Source organism: Eucyclogobius newberryi, unplaced genomic scaffold (assembly GCF_026437365.1).
Source record: "Eucyclogobius newberryi isolate DKJ021-1_F unplaced genomic scaffold, fEucNew1.0.hap1 SCAF_7, whole genome shotgun sequence".
In the NCBI taxonomy this organism is placed as follows: Eukaryota; Metazoa; Chordata; class Actinopteri; order Gobiiformes; family Gobiidae; genus Eucyclogobius; species Eucyclogobius newberryi.
In genome coordinates, this window is record NW_027316389.1 from 14,336,003 (window position 1) to 14,360,067 (window position 24,065).

At 40.2% G+C, this 24,065-nt stretch overlaps 1 protein-coding gene across 2 annotated transcripts in view; it reads left to right on the plus strand.

Annotated features, from left to right (window-relative positions):
* Nucleotides 1-2,487: 2,487 nt before the first annotated feature.
* The window catches only part of btbd11b (BTB (POZ) domain containing 11b), a 107,875-nt gene continuing 86,297 nt past the window's right edge, over nt 2,488-24,065 (plus strand). For both annotated transcript variants that reach the window (XM_072435130.1, XM_072435131.1), the window contains exon 1: nt 2,488-3,503. In XM_072435130.1, the coding sequence (XP_072291231.1) occupies nt 2,651-3,503 (853 nt within the window). In that variant the 5' untranslated portion in view covers nt 2,488-2,650. The remainder of the gene's footprint in view (nt 3,504-24,065) is intronic.

Sequence of the window (24,065 nt, forward strand, 5' to 3'; positions counted from 1 at the left end):
CTGGGATGAGAATCAGCACCTCCAAATCCGAGGCCATGGTTCTCGACCGGAAAAAGGTGGCTTGCCCTCTTCAGGTGGCTGGGGAGTCCTTGCCCCAAGTGGTGGAGTTCAAGTATCTCGGGGTCTTGTTCACGAGTGAGGGAAGGATGGAGCGTGAGATCGACAGGCGGATTGGTGCAGCGGCTGCAGTGATGCAGTCGCTGCATCGGACCGTTGTGGTGAAGAGGGAGCTGAGCCGAAAGGCAAAGCTCTCTATTTACCGGTCGGTCTACGTTCCTACCCTCACCTATGGTCATGAGCTTTGGGTAGTGACCGAAAGAACAAGATCGCGGATACAAGCGGTCGAAATGAGTTTCCTCCGCCGTGTGGCTGGGCGCTCCCTTAGAGATAAGGTGAGGAGCTCGGCCACACGGGGGAAGCTCGGAGTAGAACCGCTGCTCCTCCACGTCGAGAGGAGCCAGCTGAGGTGGCTCGGGCATCTGTTTCGGATGCCTCCTGGGCGCCTCCCTCGGGAGGTGTTTCAGGCATGTCCCACGGGAAGAGGCCCCGGGGAAGACCCAGGACACGCTGGAGAGACTGTGTCTCTCGGCTGGCCTGGGAACGCCTCTGGATCCCCCCGGAGGAGTTGGAGGAAGTGTCTGGGGAGAAGGAAGTCTGGGAGTCCCTGCTCAGACTGCTGCCCCCGCGACCCGGCCCCGGATAAAGCGGCAGAAGATGGATGGATGGATGGACTAAAGAGACCACACAATTTGAGTCGAACAAGCTTCATAGGACACATCTAAAAATGTACCCCATTTACACTTTAATCAATGATGATAAAACATCTTATCCATTAAGATTAATATAGATCCCCAAACTCAGGCTTTACCTATTTTCTCCGTGAACGTGCAGAAAACCAGCCTCTTTTTTTTTTTTAAATTTGTTTGGTCATAATAAGCATCTTTTTTCATTGATCACCTAAAGGTTTTTGCTCCTTTATAACATATAAAACACTGTTAAAAACAAAAAAAACAAAAGCTCAACAGGAAGGCTATGAGATTGCAGTTTAATCTATGTCAATTTTGTATTTTTTACTTAAACATTCCAAAATAAACACTTAAATATAAAGAAAATATGAAATTACTTTTATAAAGATATTTTCAAATTACAGTTGAGTCTTGGCAACATGAAACCAATGTTTTCATTGTTGGTGGTAAATGCAAGTTAGTATCCAGGGTTTAAAAAAACAATGTTTATTTTAATTTTAAGAAGTTACAACATCCAAATGGCTCTGATTCAGTAGAATAATATAGAGTTATAAAATATATTTTGTAATTGCCTGGGACAAAAAGAAGGAAAGAAAAAAAAGACTGATATCTTCTAACAGCTTATAGACAGGAGCTATAAAAGTGAAGGTGACACAGACAAACACAAGGGGTCGCTGTTGTCTCAGAAAAGGTGCTGTTAATCAATTACACCCCATGATCGATGTGCGCGTTCGAGTTTATCTGCGCCTCGTCTGGATAGTTGAAGTATCCAATGAGAACGTAGAAAACACGCCCCGCAGCCTCGTGCAGACCAATTGGATTTGTGCAGGTCTGGCTTATCCTTAACGCGCCTGGTGAAATACAAAGTTCTTTCCTGAGCAATTCAATTAAGTTGCTGAATATTTTGTTGTACACGTGGACAATGTGTTATTCATATTGTGTTTTCCCCCCTTGGAAATGGCATCAGATGATTTTGTGAAGAAGAATATCAATATTTGTTGTTTTTTTGTTGACATAATGCTAGGGGAGGACAACAGCATCCTATATCCTTCAACCTGCAGAGCGAGCCCACCCCAGTGACCTTGAACGCAATGCAGGTTTCTTCAACGAGTTGCCCCTTTGAGGGACAGAGCAGGATACATTATGCATGCAATCTATTATTAATGCTCTTGAGTCATGTTACGATCAGACATGAGCCCAGAGAAAATACGTAGAAAGCTTCATTCCCACGAGAAACTACAAACACGCAAATGCACTGCAATGTTTGTCCTTCATTTGAACGCATTGCCATCTTAAGTGGAACATTTTTGAGATTTCTCTTTATTGCCTTTAATTGCCCAACATATGTGGAAAAGTTAGAGTTGATTATTCCCCATGAGATGCAAAATAAAAACAAAAGCCTAAGTTGATTAATGATATTGAAACTAGTCTAATTAGCTTCTAATCCTAAAACAGCATTCAAATAAATGAATAATAATGTCCAATATTTGTCCCCCTCAACCCCATGTAATAACCACTTTAACAGCCAATGACCCATCACATACATAGGCCATCTAAACATCGTTTACATCTTTTACTATTAATAAGCTCAGTTAAGGGCTAAATTATTATCTTTCTATCGATTCTACCAAGGGATCCAATTAGATCTTCTTACTGCTTCATTCTTAAAGTTGATTGGCTGGCAGCTGTTCACAGGTTTACATAGCCCCGCCCCATCTGTCAGGGACTGCGCTGCAGCCGCACGTATTCTGTAGTGACACTACTGCCTAACTTTCCCAAACAGCCCTATGAGGACTTATTCACGCTGCTGTTCCCACGCGCACCGCGAGCCATCTCATTTCCACCTTTCTCAATATTTATCCGCACTTTCCCCCAAGCCCGCCGTTACAGAATGAAGTGCAGTTATGGCAAGAAGTAGCAAGTCAGTAGCGAGGACCCTGGAAGATTTGACGCTCGACTCTGGTTATGGTGGAGCCGCGGACTCCTTCAGATCTTCCAGTGCGTCGCTGTGTTGCTCCGAGGCGCATGGGGGGAACTACTGGCATTTAACCGACTCGATGCACAGTCGACACAACAGTCTGGACACTGTTAACACAGTCCTGGTCGAAGACACCGAGATCCTGGAGTGCAGCGGGCAGTGCGCTAATCTACCCGAGCTTGAGGATGTGCCGTGGAGCCTCGGGGAAGTGGCGAGCGCACTGAACAAGGACGAGGAGATGAGCTTGCCGACCCCTCCGCAGGACGTCCTGCTTCGGCTGTCACTGCTGATCAGCCGCGTCTTGGTGAGGGTCGCTAAAGAAGCGCAGCGCTTAAGTTTGCGTTATGCCAAATGCACCAAATACGAGATCCAAAGTGCCATAAAGATGGTTCTGTCGTGTAGCGTGTCAATGAGCTGCATCAGTGCGGCCCTCAGTGCCTTGTCCCTGTACAATATGAGCACAGATGAGGAAAAGTTCAGCCGGGGAAAGTCTGGGCGCTGTGGCCTCATCTTCAACGTGGGCAAGTTCTTCAGGTGGATGGTGGAGAGCAGAGCCGCGGTGAGGATCCACGAGCACGCAGCCATCTACCTGGCCGCGTGCATGGAGAGCCTGTTCCGCGAGGTGTACGCGCGGGTGCTGCGCAGTGCGCTTTTGGAGAGGGACAACGGGATCCCCAAGTTTACAGTGGAAGTCCTGGAGCAAGCCATCAACGGTGACGCGGAGATCTGGGGCTCCCTGCAGCCGTGGCAACACCTGATCTGTGGCAAAAGTGCAAACGGTGAGTCACATCATGCACTTTCAGTCCTGACATTACAACAACTCACGGTCCATTCACTTTATCGACCTTTTTTATTCTATTTCTACCACAAGTGTGTGCACCAAAACATAACTATGCCCAAACATGTATATCTGTATTTCCCCTGCTCTTGAGGGGAAACAGTGTAATCTTCAGGTTTGCATTAGGCTTTATGTATTACATGCTCATGCACTTTATGCCAAATAAATCAAATCAAAATAGGCTAATTCATGACCTGCCATTCATAAATATAGGCTTTTCTAATCTTCGTGAAACTCGTCCGGCTCACATACTTTCTGAGACCTTACTGTGCAGTATTCAACCCAATATTAAGCCAACATATTTGCACTTTGAAAGCAGCAATCATGAAACAGTGCTTTGACAGAGACTCCATTCAGCTGATGACGGCCTTCACTTTTCCCTCTTTTATGCTGCTGTACCAGACTTCATTCTCTACTACTACTAATGACTCTATTTTACCCTGATTGATGATGATGATGGTGGTGATGCAGCAACAGCGGGGCCCATATCCTCTGGCGTCCTGCTGTGCTGCCCTCACTCAGAAAGGTCTCTCCCTGTCTGCCTCTGCACTGATGCCCTGCAGAAGTCTCTTGTGTTCAGCTCTTTTCACCGAAACGGAACACTTAATACCACCCCGCCTGGCTTCCTGCCTATTTAGAAATAGCTGTTCTGTTTTCTACAGCGCACACCTTCAAAGTATAGGGCTGCCTTAGTGTAATTGCATTCGGTCTTCGCCGCCGCGTATCCGGCAATACATCACAGTGCTTTCCAAAATGCACTTGGCTCTGTTTTGATGGATGCTGTAAAAGTGCTACTGTGGCTCTTCTTTGCAACAGGTTTACGTAATGAGAGGCCTTGGGGGACCTGCGTGCCATCATGCATTATGCAGTCTGATGTGTATAAAAGTGAGTTAGAGCAGTGAGGAGGAGGAGATGGACAGACGGACAAGCAGACTGAGATGTTTGAAACTCAGAGACACTCTAGCCCTTTTTGATGATAAATCACCCGACACGCGGCGCACAATTGGTTTCCCGTGCGCAGCGTTTGTCCGTGAGCTATAGAGAAACAGCTGCACACCTGTTTGTCACATCCAACCGTGTTCAAGGCGGGTGCGTCCGGATGAGACTGAAGGCGATGTCAGGAACGTCACGAGCTCACAAATGACTCTGCTAGTTTTAGGATCCGTTCACATTTTTACCTGTTTTTGTTTAAGTTGGTGATGAGTTATAGATGTGTTATAAATGTGTTGTAGATGAGTTATAGATGAGTTATGGATGTGTTATAGATGAGCTATAGATGTGTTATAGATGTGTTTTAGATGAATTATAGATGAGTTAAAGATGAGTTATGGATGTGTTATAGATGAGTTATGGATTTGTTATAGATGAGTTATAGATGTGTTATAGATGTGTTATAGATGTGTTATAGATGTGTTATAGATGTGTTATAGATGAGTTATAGATGTGTTATAGATGAGTTATAGATGAGTTATGGATGAGTTATAGATGAGCTAGAGATGAGTTGTAGATGTGTTGTAGATGTGTTGTAGATGAGTTATAGATGAGTTATAGATGAGTTGTAGATGTGTTATAGATGTGTTGTAGATGTGTTATAGATGAGTTATAGATGAGTTGTAGATGTGTTATAGATGTGTTGTAGATGTGTTATAGATGAGTTATAGATGAGTTGTAGATGTGTTATTGATGTGTTGTAGATGTGTTATAGATTAGTTATAGATGAGTTATAGAGTTGTAGATGTGTTGTAGATGAGTTATAGATGAGTTATAGATGACTTATAGATGAGATGTAGATGTGTTATAGATGGGTTATAGATGTGTTATAGATGAGTTATAGATGAGTTATAGATGAGTTATAGATGTGTTATAGATGAGTTATAGATGTTATAGATGTGTTAGATTAGTTGTAGATAAGTTATAGATGTGTTATAGATGAGTTATAGATGAGTTATAATGAGTTATAGATGAGCTATAATCAAATGGTTGGTGGTTTGATGCACGTTCAAGTCAATTTTGAACCCTCAGTAGTTGTGTGTAATTTATTTATTTGGTATTTTATTTATTTTATTTGGTATTTTATTTATTTGTATTTTATTTATTTTATTTATTTATTTATTTTTTGTAGTTTATTTATTTGGTGTATTTATTTGGTGTATTTATATGTATTTATTTGGTGTATTTATACCTGCTGTACATATACATTATAGTTTTACACCAATCGAGTAGGTATTTGTGGAGCAAACGTAGAAAAATCTGTAGAAAATGATAGGAAGTAACGTCACACTAGGGACACTCATTCCAGTAAAAAAACTATTCATACATTACAAAAAGAAACAACTTTTTTGACTCTCTAAACATTATTCAACAAATAAAAGGTGCTCTCGTATAATTAGATGTTTTTTGGGGTAATTTCCTAGTGTGATGTCATCAATCACAAACAGGAAGTGAAATCATAACGTAATGTAAAACGTGTGCTATTCTGTGATCACATTTTCATAATTTTTAGCTAAATTCTAAATATTTTTATCTTGCATTTTAGTTCAATGAGTCGTCCAACCTGTCAGATGCACTTTAATATCTATAATTTATCATATCACTTATTTGATATTGTACTACATTTAAAAAAAAAAGGTAACACTTTATTTTAGGGTACACATATTAACATATAACTAGATGCTTACATACTAGTGAGTGGTAAATTAGTTCCTTATTAGTACTTAATCTGCCCTTATTAATGTCTTATTCTACATAACCTTATTCTGCTGTATGATAAATACTGAGCTCTCAAAAATATACATGTGTGAGCAATATTGGGCTCGTTTTATCTTGTGGCTCGAGCTCTGTTTTAGATACTTAACATTCGGTCTAAATGAAATGCATGGTGACAAAGAGCCGGACTACACGCTGAAATTGCTTGTGAGTGTGCATATTTAAAACGCCAATTGCTATTCATCCACAGTGGGGCTTTGCCTGGTCATCTCGGGATAAGTTGCGAAGAACTTTTTTTTGTTTGTCCTTCGGCTGACGTCTTTGAGTTGAGAAAGTGGAGCCCTGAATCCCCTCTGGAGTGACCGATAAGGCCAAGATGGTTCTCAAACGGCCAGTCAATCTGAGCGTGGCGTGACCTTAACCAGGGCCTGCCAAACAGACCTCCCGTAACTCTATTCTCTCTGCCAAGTGGGAGTAATTGAGGTAATCTTTCCATAATATGCTAACGCCAGCTCTTACGAAGACGGACATGAATGCCGCATATTCTCAAAAGGCAATTCCCTGCTTCCCTTTGAGCGTCAGTGGTTAAAAATAATGAGAGTGCTTTGCCTCTTCTCCGTGACAGACGAGTCAATTAGGACACACTTTAGGGCAACGTATTGTATGTTAGATGCGCCGGACTTTATTTATGGGCTTTCAAAAGTTAGCTTGTAGTTATTAAAAGATGACAAGCGGTAGTTTGCAATTTATAAACACTTAAGCACATTGCGCTGTTGAAAAATGTGCTGTTTTTTGGTCACAATTCAAGCCCCACAAACCTATCAAGCCACTCCAATGACCAAAAGCTGAAAAGGTTTTTGAAATAGATTGTTGTGAGAAAAAAAACAACAGGATTTAAAGATTGTTAAACGAGACCCCAACCAAATAACAGTGAAATCTTCATTTATTTTTTTAATTATTATTGTCTAACACAGTGGTTCCTGAATAAATATTTCAAACAGTATGACAGTGTATTTACTTTTCTTTTTTTTATTCAACCGTGAAAAAAAAATAGGGCCAATAACACATTAAGCTATTCAAATAAACAACATTAAACCTTATTCAACACCTTTTGACCCTTCAAACTGCAGTGGGGATCACGAGTTGGTTGCATGGTCATGTTGATGGTCCGGCCTGAAAAATAAACGCTGGTTTAACATTATTTATTCCAAGTTTGTGACCAGCTTTATGAAACCTAACTCGCAAGGTCAGTTAAGTTCATGTGACAAAACCAGCCAGACAAAAAACACATTACATTTAGGTGTATTTTTGTACTACGGATGGAAGTAAAATTACTTTATTTAGCTTTATCTATTTTTTCTAATTCCTACAATTATCAATTCACCAAATAATCGTGACATTTCTACTTCCTGTACATCCGCTTGTTACTGTACGCAACCACCTGCTTTCAAAAACATGATTTTTCTCCCCACCAAATAGATTTTTGGCCATAATTGCTGAAGTAAATTGTTCAATCACATAGTCTACATCCTCAGAGTCTCTTTCTGTCAGTGACTCTGGATCGGTGATTGTTCTGTGCTGTAATGCTGTTGTTCTCACCTACCGCTGCTCACAGATCCGCTTAGGTACAAGTAGCATATGGCAGGCCTCCCACTCACTCAGCCGCAGTCCACAAGGCCGTCAGGGCTCTTCTCCAGCCTGACTCACTCTCATGCTCTCAGTCTATGCATGTGCACGGGTACGCTGGGTGTTGTGTTTCCCGTCTCCTCCGAGCTGGGATCCTGCCCGAACAGGAAACTGCTGCTTTGGGATATTTCTCCTGCTGCTGCTGCTGCTGCTGCTCCCACCAGTTGGAGAAAAACACACAAGCACCTCTTTGATTTCCCTAATGTGACACAGAAAACGTTGGAAGTAGATGTCAGGGGATCCGTACCGCCCCGAGGACAAGTTTGCGATCTCACTCTAGGTGTGAGATGTCTTGTGTGAGAGCTCTTTCAAGTCCGGGCATATAGACGAGCGGCTGCAAAGGCTTAACTCGGTTTGACAAGGCAACATGGACATTTCTCATCATTATTTTTTCCACTGTTTTGTAGACTTGTACCTTGACTGTACCTCAACAAGGAGCCCGATGATTCAATAACCTCCTTCTAGTTTTGGTTGTTGTAATAAATGTTTTTCTAACCGTCTGTAGTGTACTTTACATCTAAAATGGTCCATGGTGTAAATGACCCATGGCTCAAAGTAGCTGGGACAATCTGCTGACTAAACCTTATTGCAAAATAGTTATATTATTGTCTCATGTGCCATGCATCATGTATCGTATCATATCGTATCGTATCGTGAGGGACCCTGTGCTCTAGTGGCGATGCCTCTCATCGAGGAGGTAGTAGGAGGTAGTTGCAGGTAGGATTATTTTGATACATTTTAGAGAAGCTCTGATAGGCCCTTTGTGATCCAACGCAAACAGGATTTAGAAGATGAATGAAGGTCATGGTTTTACAGTCCAAGAATGGCCTTGGTGATTTTTAAGGCAATTAAAAAAGTTCTTGCCTTGGATCAATGATCCCATAAATTAAGCTCAGCCAAGATCGCATTTGCACTGTCAATGTCATCTTTGTCAAGGTAAAACGAGGACTTCAGTGTGTTAAGAAAGAGGACGGCTACTACGCACTAATGCTTGTCATATATTGTCATCATATTACTTTAATGATTATAATTATAGTTGTCTTTTAGATGTACATCTAGTCTTAAATATGCAGTGAAATGAGGGGGGTGTTACGTTCTGCAGCTGCAGATAATTCACCACAAAGTGGCCTTCTCCATCTGTACTTTACTTTTTCTGTTTTTAATGCGACTAACATGTTTTCAGATTCCTCCCTGCAAATGCTTGCTTTGGAAATATGGTTCATTATTCACGCAAGGATTACAGAGCCGGCGACGCTTCTGCCCTGATAATAACCTCAAATGAAATTCAACACTGGCTCAAAGTGAGTCTCTTTGCAGTTGTTGCCAGTAGCATGTGAAATTTAACGCTGGATAATTTGAGCTACTTTGAATGACAAGTTGGACTGTGTTATTGTGCTCTTCTGAATTCAAGTCTTTTATGTGCTGCTCTTTGACACTCGCATCAACAGATTCTCTGGGTTTTCCGAGAGATTTTGCAGAGAACTCCTACTGAAACTGCTCGCTGAAATAAAGTGCTGCAAAATCTCAGTGTAATTGAGAATGGGGCATGCATCCTTCACTTCTATCACTGCGTCAGAAGCTTAAGTATGAGTGTTGCTGACCCAGTGGACTGAAAGCCTTGGTGTTACAGCCAGTCACGGATATACGTATACACAAGAGGCATAGAAGCTGATTGCACAAAACTCAACAGACGAACTGGTGAATGGGCAGGTATTTACATCACATTGTGGGGGCAAAAATCGGGTCCCCATGAAGTAAATCCTTTATAAGTAGATCAACAACATGGTTAAGAGTAAAGTTGAAGTAGGTTGAGTTAAGGGTTTAAGTTAGGCAATTAATGATTAAGGATCGGTTAAGTAACTGTAATCAAACGTGTATGTTCTCTAGTCAAGAGTATATATTTATTTATTTACCGTATTTTACAGACTATAAGTCGCACCGGAGTATAAGTCGCACCAGCCAAAAAATGCATAATAGAGAAGAAAAAACATATTTAAGTTGCACTAGAGTATGAAATAAGGTTGCAAGTGTGAAAACAACAAATAATATCACATATAAGTTGCTCCGGAGTCTAAGTATAAGTATATAAGTATAAATATACGTATAAGTCGCACCCCGGCCAAAACTATGAAAAAAGGTGCGACTTATAGTCCGGAAAATACAGTATTTATTTTTTCAAATGGAAATATGTTGTCCATTCACAATTGCACACTCTTTGCACGCTTTTTAATGCGCATGTGTATTTTTAATCATTCTTTTAATGTTTTCATTTTAAGCAATTCAGAGAGCCTTTCTAAATTTACTGTACATATTCCGTAGTCTAAAACAAGTTTTCTTTTCAGTTCAATTACCTAACTAAGTCACTCACATTAACAGTTTCCATGCACTGACCCATCACCGCTCTGCAGCTTTGTGGGCACTTTAAGCAGGTCAAGAACATTTAAATGAATGCAATGTGCTTTATGTTGACCTATGTTGACTCCACTCTTTTGTGTCCTGGCTGATGATGATGGGGGAGTCTGGTGTACACGCTCAGAGGAAAAGCACACGAGTGACTTCTGTACCACTCTGTACCACTCTGTGCCAGTGCAGTCCCCGTGCTGATAAAATATCAGCGCCAAGCAGTTGGTAACGCTCCTTTATCCTTACGTTTAAGTTCAATTTAAATTTATAATGCCACGAAAAACATGTCTGAACACCTGTTTCGACTCTAAAAACCTACTGTAACCATGGAAACTGCCAGTGTTGAATGTAGCGCTGAAGATAATTTAAATATTTAGCTGAGGCCAAAGCGTTCTAGGATAATTATGAAGTTGTAATGGCTTCTGCAGTCACCAGATTTACTGTTGAACGGCCTTGGGTTTTTATCGCAGCACATTCATGACACAAGATTGCTGGTTACAATCTGAATTATGAATACATTTTATTTTCAGTTAGTTAGTTTTTGAGTAACTGTCTGAACATTGCATAAGTAGGAAAAGGACTGCAGTCAAGTAAGAGGAACAGGAGTCAGAAAAGTTGGGAAAAGATAATTTAAGTTGAACAGGAAGTATCATTAGTGCAAGACTGTCATGTTCAAATATGTGGAAATAAATGGTGTTTCTTCTACAGTTGTAATATGTTGTAATGTGGCAGTTTGAGTCCACTGTTTCGCAATCGATTGTTGGTACTGAATCATAAGTACACAACAAGGAAATTAGGTCATTGGGAGTACTGACTTATACTGTGATGTATTTGGTTTGATCCTCTTCTGGTCCTGGTTTGTCCTGGTTCTATTTTGTGTTTAGTCTCAGACAGTGGTAGAAGAAGTACTCGGCTGTGTTATGTAAGTAAAAGTACAGATACAGGAGCGAAAAAAATAAAAATATAAGTCAAATTAGCCCATGTACTAAACTAGACTATATTCTACTTAAGTAAAAATCGAAAGGTTTTGAAGTACCTGTTATCTATCTACCAAAAATGTACTTCACGATTAAAAGTAAAAGTATTTCCCACAGATGAGGATTGTTAATGTGTTAAATGTCAATAGTACCAATTCAAATCTATTTCCCAAATGTTCTAGTGAATATTATGCATATGAAAAGAAAACACATATCAGCTCTCAATCTATTGAAATAAGTTAAACTGCAGATACCTAAACATTTAACTGTACTTTTACTTACTTTCACTAGCCCCAGACAGTTTATTCTTAGCTTTGATGCATGTATAAGCTGCAATAAATCAATACATTCTGATTGTTTGCGCTCTGTTTCCACGTGGATCATGTTAATTATAATAAGTTGTTCAATGTTACTTTAGCAAACTCCCCAAATAGCTGACGACTGCCTCCACTATTGTATTTTGGTGCAAATGAAGCCCTCTCGCACATTCTCAGTCAAAAGGCGGCTATAGTGGAAGCAGCGGGAGCAGAGTTTGGATTAATTGTGGAGGAAGAGGAGAGTGAGAAATGCTGATGTGACAGAGCGGCGCGAGGAGAGCCCCAGCCGAGGTTTGTGTTCTCTTAAACTAAACCAGAACGACAGGTGATGGAGCACAGTTAGTTCTGCATGCAGCGCCAGCCACCGTTATAGATCCGATGCGGTTTTTTTCACTGCTATTCCCCCCCCCAAGTCTCATCGGTTATGCAGTGTTGTTGATTCACGGCAATGAGCCCGGGACCACTCAGCTGTGGCGCTGTATTGACTGTGGTCAGTGTACAAAACGCAGTAAAAACAGCCATTTGCGCTGCAGATAAGGGGAAACTATTACTAGCCACGCTTAAAGTAATGGTTCGCTTAAATTCTCATCAACATTTGCGCTGGCAGACAGTTATTCTACTTCGGTGATTTCACAAATGAAAGTGGTGGATGAGTCGTCTCGTGCGTCCATCTAATTTTAATGCTTGACCTTTGCATAGAGATTCACAGCATTAGTGTTTCGACTGTTTCTAGCATAAAAAAACAGTGTTCTGTTTCTATTACATGTTAAAATCATACTGTTCTTGATCATTTCCAAAAAAATACCCAGATTAGAACTTCTGATCGCCAACCGACACGCAATTGTGTTTAATCTGATAAACTGATGATTTTGGCTCACAAACACCAGGAATGTACTTTGTAATGAAGAGTTCATTTGCAAAAACGTTTTCAGTTTTCAAAAGCCAAATTTATTTTACCGCAATCAAAATATTGTTCCCTCCCTTCTTAATCCGACATCCAACATTATTTTAATTGATCATATCTGTAGAAGATAGTCACGAAAAAGGGGACAATTTTTCAAAATAGCGATGTACGTTTCTTGTAATGTAGTAAATGTATGCATTCATTCAGACAATTATGAGATTTTAGTGTCTTTTTTTGGATCTCGAGCTCCTGTCACTGTCCAAAAACATGTAAATGAGGCGGTGTTTACACTCAGCTTTCTCCTGGTTTCCTCCAGTTACTGTCAGGTTTGAATTTTGATGTGGTGTGCTCCCTGTGCAAGTGTGAAGCCTTTCTACTGCCTTTATTACACTGCATGAATGTGTGTCCTGGCCATGTGAATAAGCATAATACAAATGACTGCTATTGCACATTTTTACGTAAGCACAAAAGAACACTGCCCTATTCCATATGACATGCTTTCTACACAAGATGCTGCTGTTGGCATTATAGTGATGCATTGGACCATTAGTAATGTGACCCAGTTGTACCACTGCAATGTTTTAGGTTTCAGACTTTTGTTTCAAAGCTTTAGCACGCACAGATGTTCAAGTACGTTACATGTTTTACACTAAGTGCCAGTTAGTTTTAGCTACATTTGTGTATTTGTTGTTGTTGTTGTTGTTGTTACAGAAATCTTACCTTTCTTGCTTTATTGGTCAATATCAGATGTGGTGGTCAACAGTCTTTTCGCACCTACTGTTTAGTCTCGAGAGTTTGCTTGCGTAAGGCCGTATAGCAAAGCTGCCACAGAAACGCTCGCACAATAGATCGCACTGCTGCAGAATGAATTGTGCATGATGTTGACTCGGGGAAGTAACTGAGATGAAGAGAAGGAGACACAGATGGCAAGGATCAAAGCAGAAAATCCATAAGAGAAGCCAAGAATGACAGATAAGACTTTGAATTCTTATTATAGCGAGGCGACTGGGAACAAACATGTACCAGCAAGTGGATTAGTCGCTGGGGTACATTTGCTGCTGGGAAATTCTGGAGAATGCAAATTAAGCTGATATTTTGACCACATGATTGAGAGGAAAAGTGATATATTTCATTCAAACTTAACTCCGAGACATTTGCACGACAGAGCGGAAAGAAAAAGTGCTGATTTCAAGACTGCAGAGGAAACCAAGATGGATGCTTAATACCACTCCGGGACAAGAAGTAGTTATCTCACCTGCCTGGCAACGATCCCTTAGGAAACAAAGATGGCGGCCCTGTCAGCAGTTGAACTAACAGAGTATGAAATCTGGAGTGGCAGTTGGTATGTGCTGTGGACTTAAGTCGGCGCACATTAGAATCATATGCGAACTTTAGGCGACAGCAGTTTGCCTTCAGGCGGTCGAACCAGTCACCAATTTAGCTTAAGTGCAAGTATTTTGGTATTTGACACAACAGTTAATAACTTCGGACATATACTTTTCGTTTACCCGTGAAAAAAATTAGTCATGTTTTGAGTCACACTTTTGAAATCGACCAACAACAAAAACAAACATTTTCAACTTAATCAAGGAAAACATCAAACTTGAACCATGCAGGTCTAATCTGAGCCTAAATCAGGACAAAGCAGGGCCGCCACCTTCTGGTCTCCATGGAGATGTTTTTGCATTGACTGGAATGTTCCGCAGTGTGGCATTACACCTAATCTACCGAGCGTTCATTGAACTAATTGCCTAAAACTACATTAAAAACCATGTATTCTTACTGTGAGTAGGATTATCTCTCCACAGATTTGATCTTAACTTGGCCTGGTGGCATTATCTGCTTGTCGCCATGGAGATAAGTACATTTAATGCTATCTTGTGGCACATTCCAGGCAAAGCATCAACATCTCCGTGGAGTAGGGATGTCAATATGATTAGGTTAATGGATAACACGGCCGCAACTAACAATTATTGTAGTAATTGATTAGTCAGAAAAAGCTGAAGTGAAGCCGTTTGTGTTTTCATCCAAAATAAAAATGTAGACAATTCCCGTGTGATTTTTGTGTGATTCCTGCGTAAAACGTCTTCTCTCAGCTCGTGGCATGTTTTGGAGTCAGTGTATGGTCCAGATAACGATCATTTGATTAGTTAATTAGCTGACAATGATTTCTATAATTGGTTAGTTGGAAATAACTTGTTTCAGCCCTTATCGGTAATCGTGAATATATAAATCACCATTTTAGAAGAAAAATGTGTTTATTAAACTTCAATTTTCCACCCCAAAGAAATAAACCAAAGTGTCAGATTTTTGGGGATTTTTTTCTTCTTCTGGCTGTTAATGTCAAATTAATCAGTACGTAAAAAATCGCTTTTTTTTTTAGCTAACCAAGTGCATATTTCACCCAAATTTCACCTTAAGTTTGAATTCAATTTAGAGTCATCAGTGTTGTAACTGTGGTATAATTTGGAATAGTGTTCACTGTATCACATGGTTCCCAAATGTAAGGTGCTAGGTGCAAGTAAAGGTGTCTAGAACTTACAAAAGATGCATATTTCTTTTCTTTCTTTTCTTTTCTTTTCTTTTCAATCCTCTCTCTGACTCTTTTGGTTCATTCTTTTCTGAATTTCGAAGAGCACTGAGCTTAAACATTAAACAGATGTTATACTGGGTTGCTGGGCCAACTGAGATGATAAACCTTGTCTGGAGAAATTCCCTTAAGTGCCTGAATCACCTGGAATATGTGCTTGATTCAGACGGTAAAAGCAAAGTGAACAGCTTTAATTTAATCTTTAAACAGGAAAAAAGCATTTTTGTGCAATGTCAAAATTGGATTTCAGTGGTTTTGTGAAGAGATGTGTCCAGGATGGTGAGGAGAGAGCTTTAAAAGATTCATGTCTGATGTAAGTTATTTACCTGATACTGAAAGACTGACTGTGTCCTTCAACAGCAGAAAGAATGTGTAGAAGAGTATATAGTATAAAGTATATAGTTGGCTCTATTTCAACGTAATACACTTTACATGGCTGCAACGTTGTCTGTTTTTTTTTCTTTTAATCTTTTACTTTGCATGCCTTATTCTTTGCATTAGGTTAAAAAATACACTTTTTGAAAGGTTGATGATATCCTGTATATAGCTTTTAAATATTGTTTTAGTTTGAACCCTTTTATCATTAAGGATACAACAGACTTTAATCTGAAGGTCTGAATAATTCGTATTTACCTTTACACGATCAATGTCTATGCATGGGTAGTCCAAACTATGGCTCTGGGGCCAAATTTGGCCCTCAGACCTATTTTTTTTACCTTCCTGCTGTTTTGGCCCAAACTACCAAAAGTACTACTTTCAACTGCTCAGTAAAAAACAATCTGCCATCATAACTCAAATACAATACAAATATGTTGATGGGATATAGACCAAACATTAATGTTCATAGCTTTATTAAAGGTGTGGTGGCTGAGTCTGACGTCAATTACAATATTTAGAATGATTCACTTCATTGTCCTGTGGTTTGTGGCCCTCTGTCCTTACATATATATTTATGCTCTTGCCTCACCCCTCCATTACAGAAAGTCTGCCACAACTCCCCTACAATATTCCCCTGAATCATCAGAGCTTTTCGCCTCGTACGTCTCCTGCCATTTTCACTAATCTGTTTCTGTAGACGCTGAGCCACCGGCGGCGAACATGTCTGGAATTCCCCCAACAATTCAGAACCCAAAATGTTCTATTCTTTGAGTTTTCCGAGAAGCGTGTTTCCCCCCAAACGTAATGATCGTGCCTCCATCAGCTGTGCAAACACTGGGTCAATATTGTGGCACGAGTATACATCAACCGCCTGCCAAATCCTCCATGAAGTAAACATATACTTTCACTGCAGTGCATAATTACAGTTTGAAGTATTGATATATACACTGGTTAACCGTAATCACTGTTGCTACACACAGCAATATGTTGCAAAGTGCCACGGTTTTGTGCCAAAGTGCCGTTTTGACCTTCAGCGTCTGGACTACATTTGCAGAGCATTTTTATTTAGTGATATATTTGTCACCCACATTACTGCGCTCCCACAAGTCCCAGAATTCCCTTTGGCTGCCTCAGATGTGCTCAAACATGCCACAGCAACAACAGGACAGTTACACCAACGAGCAGGTTTTTCTTCTTGGCGCAATACGTGTAATTCTGAGAACTTTTTCAAACTGGCTCAAGGACTCTTAAAGCTTAGGTTGGCTAATTGCTCTGAAATTAACCGTCGCTGCAGCAGCAAATGTTTTTGTTTCAGTTTGCCAGAAGGTTCAAGCTATTATGTTTGCTTTTTTTTGGACCTACTGAATATTTTCATTGCAGATGTTTTTAAAAGTGTTGTAAATATTTAGTAAATGTATGGTAATGTATGCCGCGACCTGGCAACTTACAGATGTAACTCATGGCAAGAATGTCCTGGGTTTCCCTTTTCAAAGATTTCAACTTCCTGTTATGGGAGACATTTTGAAGACCTTTGCTCATTCAAAAGATAGAATGTTGTGTTTTAAAATGCTGTTTGCGATGGCAGACATTATTCTGTATAAAGACAAAACAAGGAATCACACAGTTTTGGGGAAATTGCTGTATCTTTCTCTTTCTATTTCTACTGGAATGGTTTAATACTAGGTCTTTGGTCAAATCAAGCAGCATTATTAAATCAAAATGTCAACACTACACTTTATGTACAAGATATTCTCTATCTGGAATCCTTCAGTCATCATGTTTCAACATTATGTGTTCGTAAAATGTGTCTAAAAAAACCTCAATATATGTAATATGATAAATAATTGTCAACTAATCAACTGACTCAACTACTAAACTAATTGTAAGTTGGAGCACTACTGAGCCTATCTTTCGATCAATTAACAGTCTTAAAAAATTAGACATTAGACAAATTAGACATTATTAATCCCTTTGGGGCCAAATATGTTTCTGACAAATTGTACACATACTGATAATCTATAAATACACACTCCATCCATCAAAACCTGCCACATTTGAGTAATTACACCTCACTAAAAGACAAACTCCAGCCGTATCTCTGTCTTCAGACACGCTCAGTAAAAGCCAGAGAAATGGCCTGATCCTGAGGTTTGTGTTAGCGACAGGCGGCTGTGAATCTGCTGATCACTTCTGCTGCTGTTCCACTGGACTGCGATCCTATTACCTCCCCTGAGAGCCCCGAGCGCTGACCTCCGGACTGCCTGTGCCTGCGCATTTCCTCAGCGCGCACCGCCCCTCAATCCCCAACACCTTCCGCCGACCACGAGTTGTTGTAGCAGTGATTGATATTGATTGATCATAATAATCCTTAGTAATTAGTGCAGAGAAGCTGTAATGAGTGCGCTCCGTCAGTGGCGCGGTGGAGGTAACCTTGTTGCGTCCTACATGCCTGGCAGCCGTCTAATAGTTCTGTCAATCCCCACACGGCAGCTCGCTCGACAGGGATTCGGCCTGGTGCCACACGGGGACGGGCACATGTGCAAACCAGGATACACTGCCTCCGCGTTCATTTGGCCTTTCTGACGGAAACATTTTGTGAGAAGAGTTTGTTTTTTTTCTATTCTGCTTGTGTACAAGTCTCTCCATGGCCTAGCTCCAAAGTACATCTCTGACATGTTTGTGCCATATGAACCATCTCAGACTCTGAGGACCTCAGGGACCTGCTGGTGCCAGAGTCAGGACTAAACATGGACCGGCCTCCTGCTGGTGCCAGAGTCAGGACTAAACATGGACCGGCCTCCTGCTGGTGCCAGAGTCAGGACTAAACATGGACCGGCCTCCTGCTGGTGCCAGAGTCAGGACTAAACATGGACCGGCCTCCTGCTGGTGCCAGAGTCAGGACTAAACATGGACCGGCCTCCTGCTGGTGCCAGAGTCAGGACTAAACATGGACCGGCCTCCTGCTGGTGCCAGAGTCAGGACTAAACATGGGATATGTGCTGTCGTGACACATATTCATGTGCAATTACTGTCGGGATCACATGCAATGGTATTTATTTATTTGTCTATGGGAGTTTTTATTTATTTATAGGAGATCTTCTACTGAAAGTGTTTTTCAGACTTCCTATAAGTGATCTGTTCTTCTGTATCTACCTCTGTATCTACCTGCGTTGCACCAATGAAATTTCCCCATGTTGGACAATAAAGGAATATCTTATCTTATCTTATCTTATATCTGCGTTTCAGTTTTATGCAGCTAAAATCTGGAACAGTCCTCCTGAAGATGTGAGACAGGCTTCTACTCTGACAATGTTCAAAAGCTCGTAAGCTAAAAACTGTTTTGTTTAGCTGTGCATTTGACTGAAAGGATTTTTCTTTGCACTCTTCTCTTTTATGTCTTAAATATTTTTTTTTATTTTTGACATTTTAAATACTAAAAGATGTATCTGGGACTATTTTGAGGTAGTACCCTAAACCTTTAAATTTTTGCATAAAAATAGCACCTTTTAAATTTATTCAAATTAAAAGGTCTTTCTTTAGAGAAATTCTCTACAATTCTAAACAAATAAATATGGGAAAGAGTGTCTGGAATGCCTGCCAATGTGGTCCGACAAATTTGGATTTGGCTAGGTGTTTATTATGTTTATTTTTTACTTAGTTAATTTTATTGTATTTCTGTAATTTATTTGTGATTTTAATGCATATTTCCTGCTGTGTGAAGCACTTTGAATTGCCTTGTTTATGAAATGTGCTCTACAAATAGACTTACCTTGCCTTTGGTTTGCCATTGATCATGTTGACTGCTTGGATTGGTACTTTATTGTGATGGGAGTAGGTAATGCATGTAAGGTTTCTCGCTCACTGGATAACAGTTTGGGTTTGAATATGTTCGGAACCCTCTAGTCCAGGCAAGACAAAACTACATCAAAAGCTCTCAGACCATTTTTGTTGGCCCTCAGACTCCCAAAGTTACCACACGCAGTGCTTTTTTCCTGCAAGTTCACAAACCCTTCACCATCATAACCTCAGACTCAAACTTTTGGTGTAAGATAGAAACATCCTACGATATTTAAGCTCCAAGATGAAAGGTTTCGTGACTTGTACAAACCTCTGCTAAAAACACATGAATGTTTTACAGCATTGACCGACCACGACCAGTCTGTGGCCTTCTGCTTTGTCTATGTTTTAATATTGATCTTTCCTTGAAAACAAGTTTGGACACTGCTGTAGTTTGGGGTCAACTGTTAACTCTTAAAAATGTAATATTTGTCCAGCCATAAAACTGCTCTTAAGAAGACGAGCTGCATTTTCTTTCATATCATATAGTTAACTCAGGCTAACAAATTAAAACATCTGCTTATATATGTACCAACGTCTTCTGAGTAAATCCATAGCTCCAGGGTTGGTGCCTTGTTCAAATCTGCAGTTCAATAATTGGACTGCGTGGGTTTGCTCAGCTCTCTGCACCACTCACACATGGTACACATTACCAATCGAGAAGGTAGATGTCCATTTAGGCCGTGACATATTTTATTGCTAACATATGCAGCTTTGTGCGTTTTCCCTTTTTTCGTTCGTGAGTGCATCGGGCCCGGGCAGAATAACAAGCAGACTGTGAAAAATCTAGATGCCAGCAGCAACTTTACTGCAGTCACGCGCTCATTCACTCTCCAGTTTGTCCAAGCAAACTTTGACTATGCAGTCTCTCACCCAACGGCAACTACAGTTCTGCAGAACGGGAATGACAGATTTCTAAACAACTCTGGCTTTTGGCTTGGCAATGTGATATACAGAAAGTGAAAGAGACTTGTGGTTTTGATTTTTTGTTATTTATGTTTGAATTGTGAGCCTTTGTGAGGTTAAGAAAGATCATAAGTCTTTTGTTAGAGGTTTTTATTGTCTTTTTACAGCTCTGAGGCCAGTGCAAGTTTTGTAGTCACAGTAAAGCTAGCAAACATTAGCATGCTAACAGGACACTTCCTGTTCTGCGGAGCATAAAACCCTATATAATTAGATGTCTTATTTTGATCCGAATATATTATTTTATAATATATTGGTACTGGGACATTTACAGTTGCATCACCAACTTTCTTTTGTACATTAGTCAAATTTGTTATTCCCCCTATTGTAAAAATAGTACTATGTGGCGAAATTAGACCATGATATGCTGTCTATCTAATTGAGAAGCCATTTATTGATCACAAACTTTGCACAAGCTGTGTGGATTGCTATAAAATGTTTTAGGATGAGAGCATTTTGGCTGAGCATTGGTGGTCCACCCTGCTTGACATTGCCGTAAGGATAAAGCTGTGACCATGCTTGCAAACTCATGCATGTGAGTATTAGCGATGTGCAAAAGGGTTTGTTAGAGTTGGAAAGTACTGTAGTTAGACAGATTTAAATGCCAACTTCCTCCACTAGCTTTAATTAGCTAGCTTTAATTACCGATGTTGTTTATACTTTGTAGCATTGGCAACCCTGAAATATGCACACCAAGGTACTTCCTCAAGAAGAGATATGGGTCCTTAGCTGTGGCTGAGCACTGCGTCTGCACACAAAGCCTGTATGTACACTACCAAGAACTCACAGACTATGTTATATGATCTTTTTAATGTTTCATTGCAGGATTGGAACTCACACTTATAACAACTTTATAGTCTAATTTAGCTTAAACACATAAGGAATACAAAATGGCATTACGGAAAACATATCAATTTGCTTTTGTTTGAACAGCTAACATTCAAACTCCTTAGATTTTGCACCAAAAACAATTGTCATCTCATTCCATTTCCATTTTGTAATGCCTGTTTCTAGTCCTTTTGTGGTGATGTAGAGGGAACCACATCACAGCGTTCTTTCCAGCCCCAACCCTTTGAGGAAACATGCAAGAAAGAGAGAGGTTTTTGGTTCTTTTCATCTGAAAGGCATTATACAATGTGCATTTGAGTGTCATTCAGGGTTGAACATGAGAGGTTCCTCTCAGGACTTTTCCTGAGTTAACCTATCTAAGAGGAAAAATCTCATGTGAACCCAGGTGGGAGTAGTAACCATTTCCGCTGGATGTCCCGGGTTAATTTGTGTGGGGGGCCCGCACCATAATACAATGATGAAAGGTTAGTGATGTGACTCAGCCTTGTCATTCCTCTTGTTCCACCGCTGCTTTGACAAACAGAGGTGGAGATGCTCTCTGACTAAGGCAGGAAAACAAAGAGATGTGTTTTTGTTGTTGATTGGAAAAGGTAAAAAGTGATGTTTGCATCTGACCCCAAATTACTTACAAAATATTTTCAAAGAGATTAGATGATTAGACATTGCGTTTTAACTGGATTGTGCACTGGGTTAAAGTACTCAAACAAGTTACTTTGACTTCATGCAAACTTTATACAGAAAGGCCTCACACAATCTGTATCTGAGTTGAGACCTTTTTGCAGCGCTGATTCAAATATTCTAGTCTCTGTGTCATCAAGATTTTGATCTCTGTGACACTGACATGAAAAATAGAACTTTATCTGGCGCTATGCACTGAAATATTCCCCCAAACAAAGTTTTATCAGTCAAATAAAGCAATGTGATGATTCATGCAACCCTTAAAGTGAACTATACAGTATGTAACATTTCTGCTGCAGAGTCCGACCATCTGCTTGTCTCCATAGAGATGTTGTCAGAGGCTGTCAAAGTACTGCATTTCATTACTTCAATAATAATTTGATTGAGCGTCTCTCAGTTAGTGTACTGAAAAATACTGAAAAATAATAAAACGTATAGAATTTTCATGTTAATTACTTTTTTTGTAGACTGTCATCGTTTTTTCAACCTGGAGAGACTCAAACGAATATGCTAGAAGATGATGAACAATAATTAACAACATCATAACATCAACAATATCACAACAATATCATATCAGGATGAGGTCAGAAGATCTGTCAAGTTAAAGTTTGTCAAGAAAAATTGAATAACAAAAGTTGAAAATGACAAGAAGTTAAGTTCTGAAACAGAATGATCAATAAGTGACATTCAATCCAAAAGGCAGAGACAAGTTACCACAACAGACACATGTATCTGACAATTTCACCAAATAAAGGTATAATCAATAAATGTGTAATTTATATGCATTTAAGTACATTTACTTTGTTACTGACTGCCTCAGGATGCTATTACTTTGCCTGGAATGTTTCACTTTAAGGCATTATATCAAAGGTTATCTTATCTTATCTTAAACTTGTCTATCTCCATGGAAACAAGCAGGCGATGCCTCGAGGCCAAGTTACAGGTCAGATCTGTGGAAAGACAACTATGCTCACTGTCAAAATGCACGTTGTCAAAGATATTTTAGAGCAATAAAAAAGGCAAAGCAAAAACAACTCAATGGAGACAATCAGAAAACAGACAATCAGAAAACAGAGTGCACCTTCAAAGATTTATGCTTTAGAGCAGGAGAAATGCAGTTTAATACTACTTGTATGTTTGAATGTAAGTAGATTTCTTTGAAGAAAACAGACCGTTCCCAGATTCACTCAAGCATCCCGCCAATTTCATTAACCCAGAAAACATATGTACTGGAACAGAAGCTTCTACCTCTCCAAATGTCAAATTTCATTCTCTCCCCGTGTCTTCCATAATTGATGCTCTTGCGACAAAGATGACGGATTGTGAATCTGATTCATGCTGTTGTAACCTTTCCCACACCTGTCGAACTTACACTGTCAATAATATGATGAATTCAACCTCCAGTGCACTCCCTGGCGGGGCCGATGACTCCGTTTGGCGCAGTGCATGAAAGAGTCACAGGCAATTGAGGAAAATCCGGGCTCAAAAGAAATGGAAAGAAGGTGGAAATATTGAGACTGGGAGGATTCGTGTGTGTGTTTTTGAGATGAGAAAGGACGCTCTCTTAGATCTAAAGTAAACCGTATTAAGCTTGTCCACGCTGGCAGGAGGAGCGGAATCCGTCCGACGTGAGGTATCTGCGGGGCTCTCAAGGGCACTAACCAGGCGGGCGCAGAGGCATCGAAGAGTGGATTGGCCACGGCAGAGGAACAGAGAGATGGATGATAGGAGCGCAGAGTGAGGCGGGAGGTATACAGGACTGCACTGAACCTTAAAGTAGGTTCAGATAAACAACAGTGCAGAGCCAAAAAGGAGTCACTTCACTGTTCAGTCAAAGTTTTGGGCGTGGTTACTGGGTCTGTATACAGTGATGGTTTGGTCAGAATGTGGAAAATCCAGGTAAGATATGGGATAGAGTCTTTTCTTATTCAGAAATTGCCCGTCTTTCAGGAATATAATAACTGAAATGATACAATTTCTGAATAGTACAATTTATCTTATTCTATTACTACAGACATTTTCTTGCAAAATGTTGTAGCACAGAAATGACTTATTTTGTGTGGGCGTTTCCCTCGTTGCCATAGTAAATCAACTGCCTCCCACGACCACACTCTTAATGATTAGTTTATTTTTCTAATGGAATTGCTGCTGTCTGCGTCCCTTGACTGGAATGACCATCGCAGCTATTGAATACCCAAGCCTATGACCTCCCCTA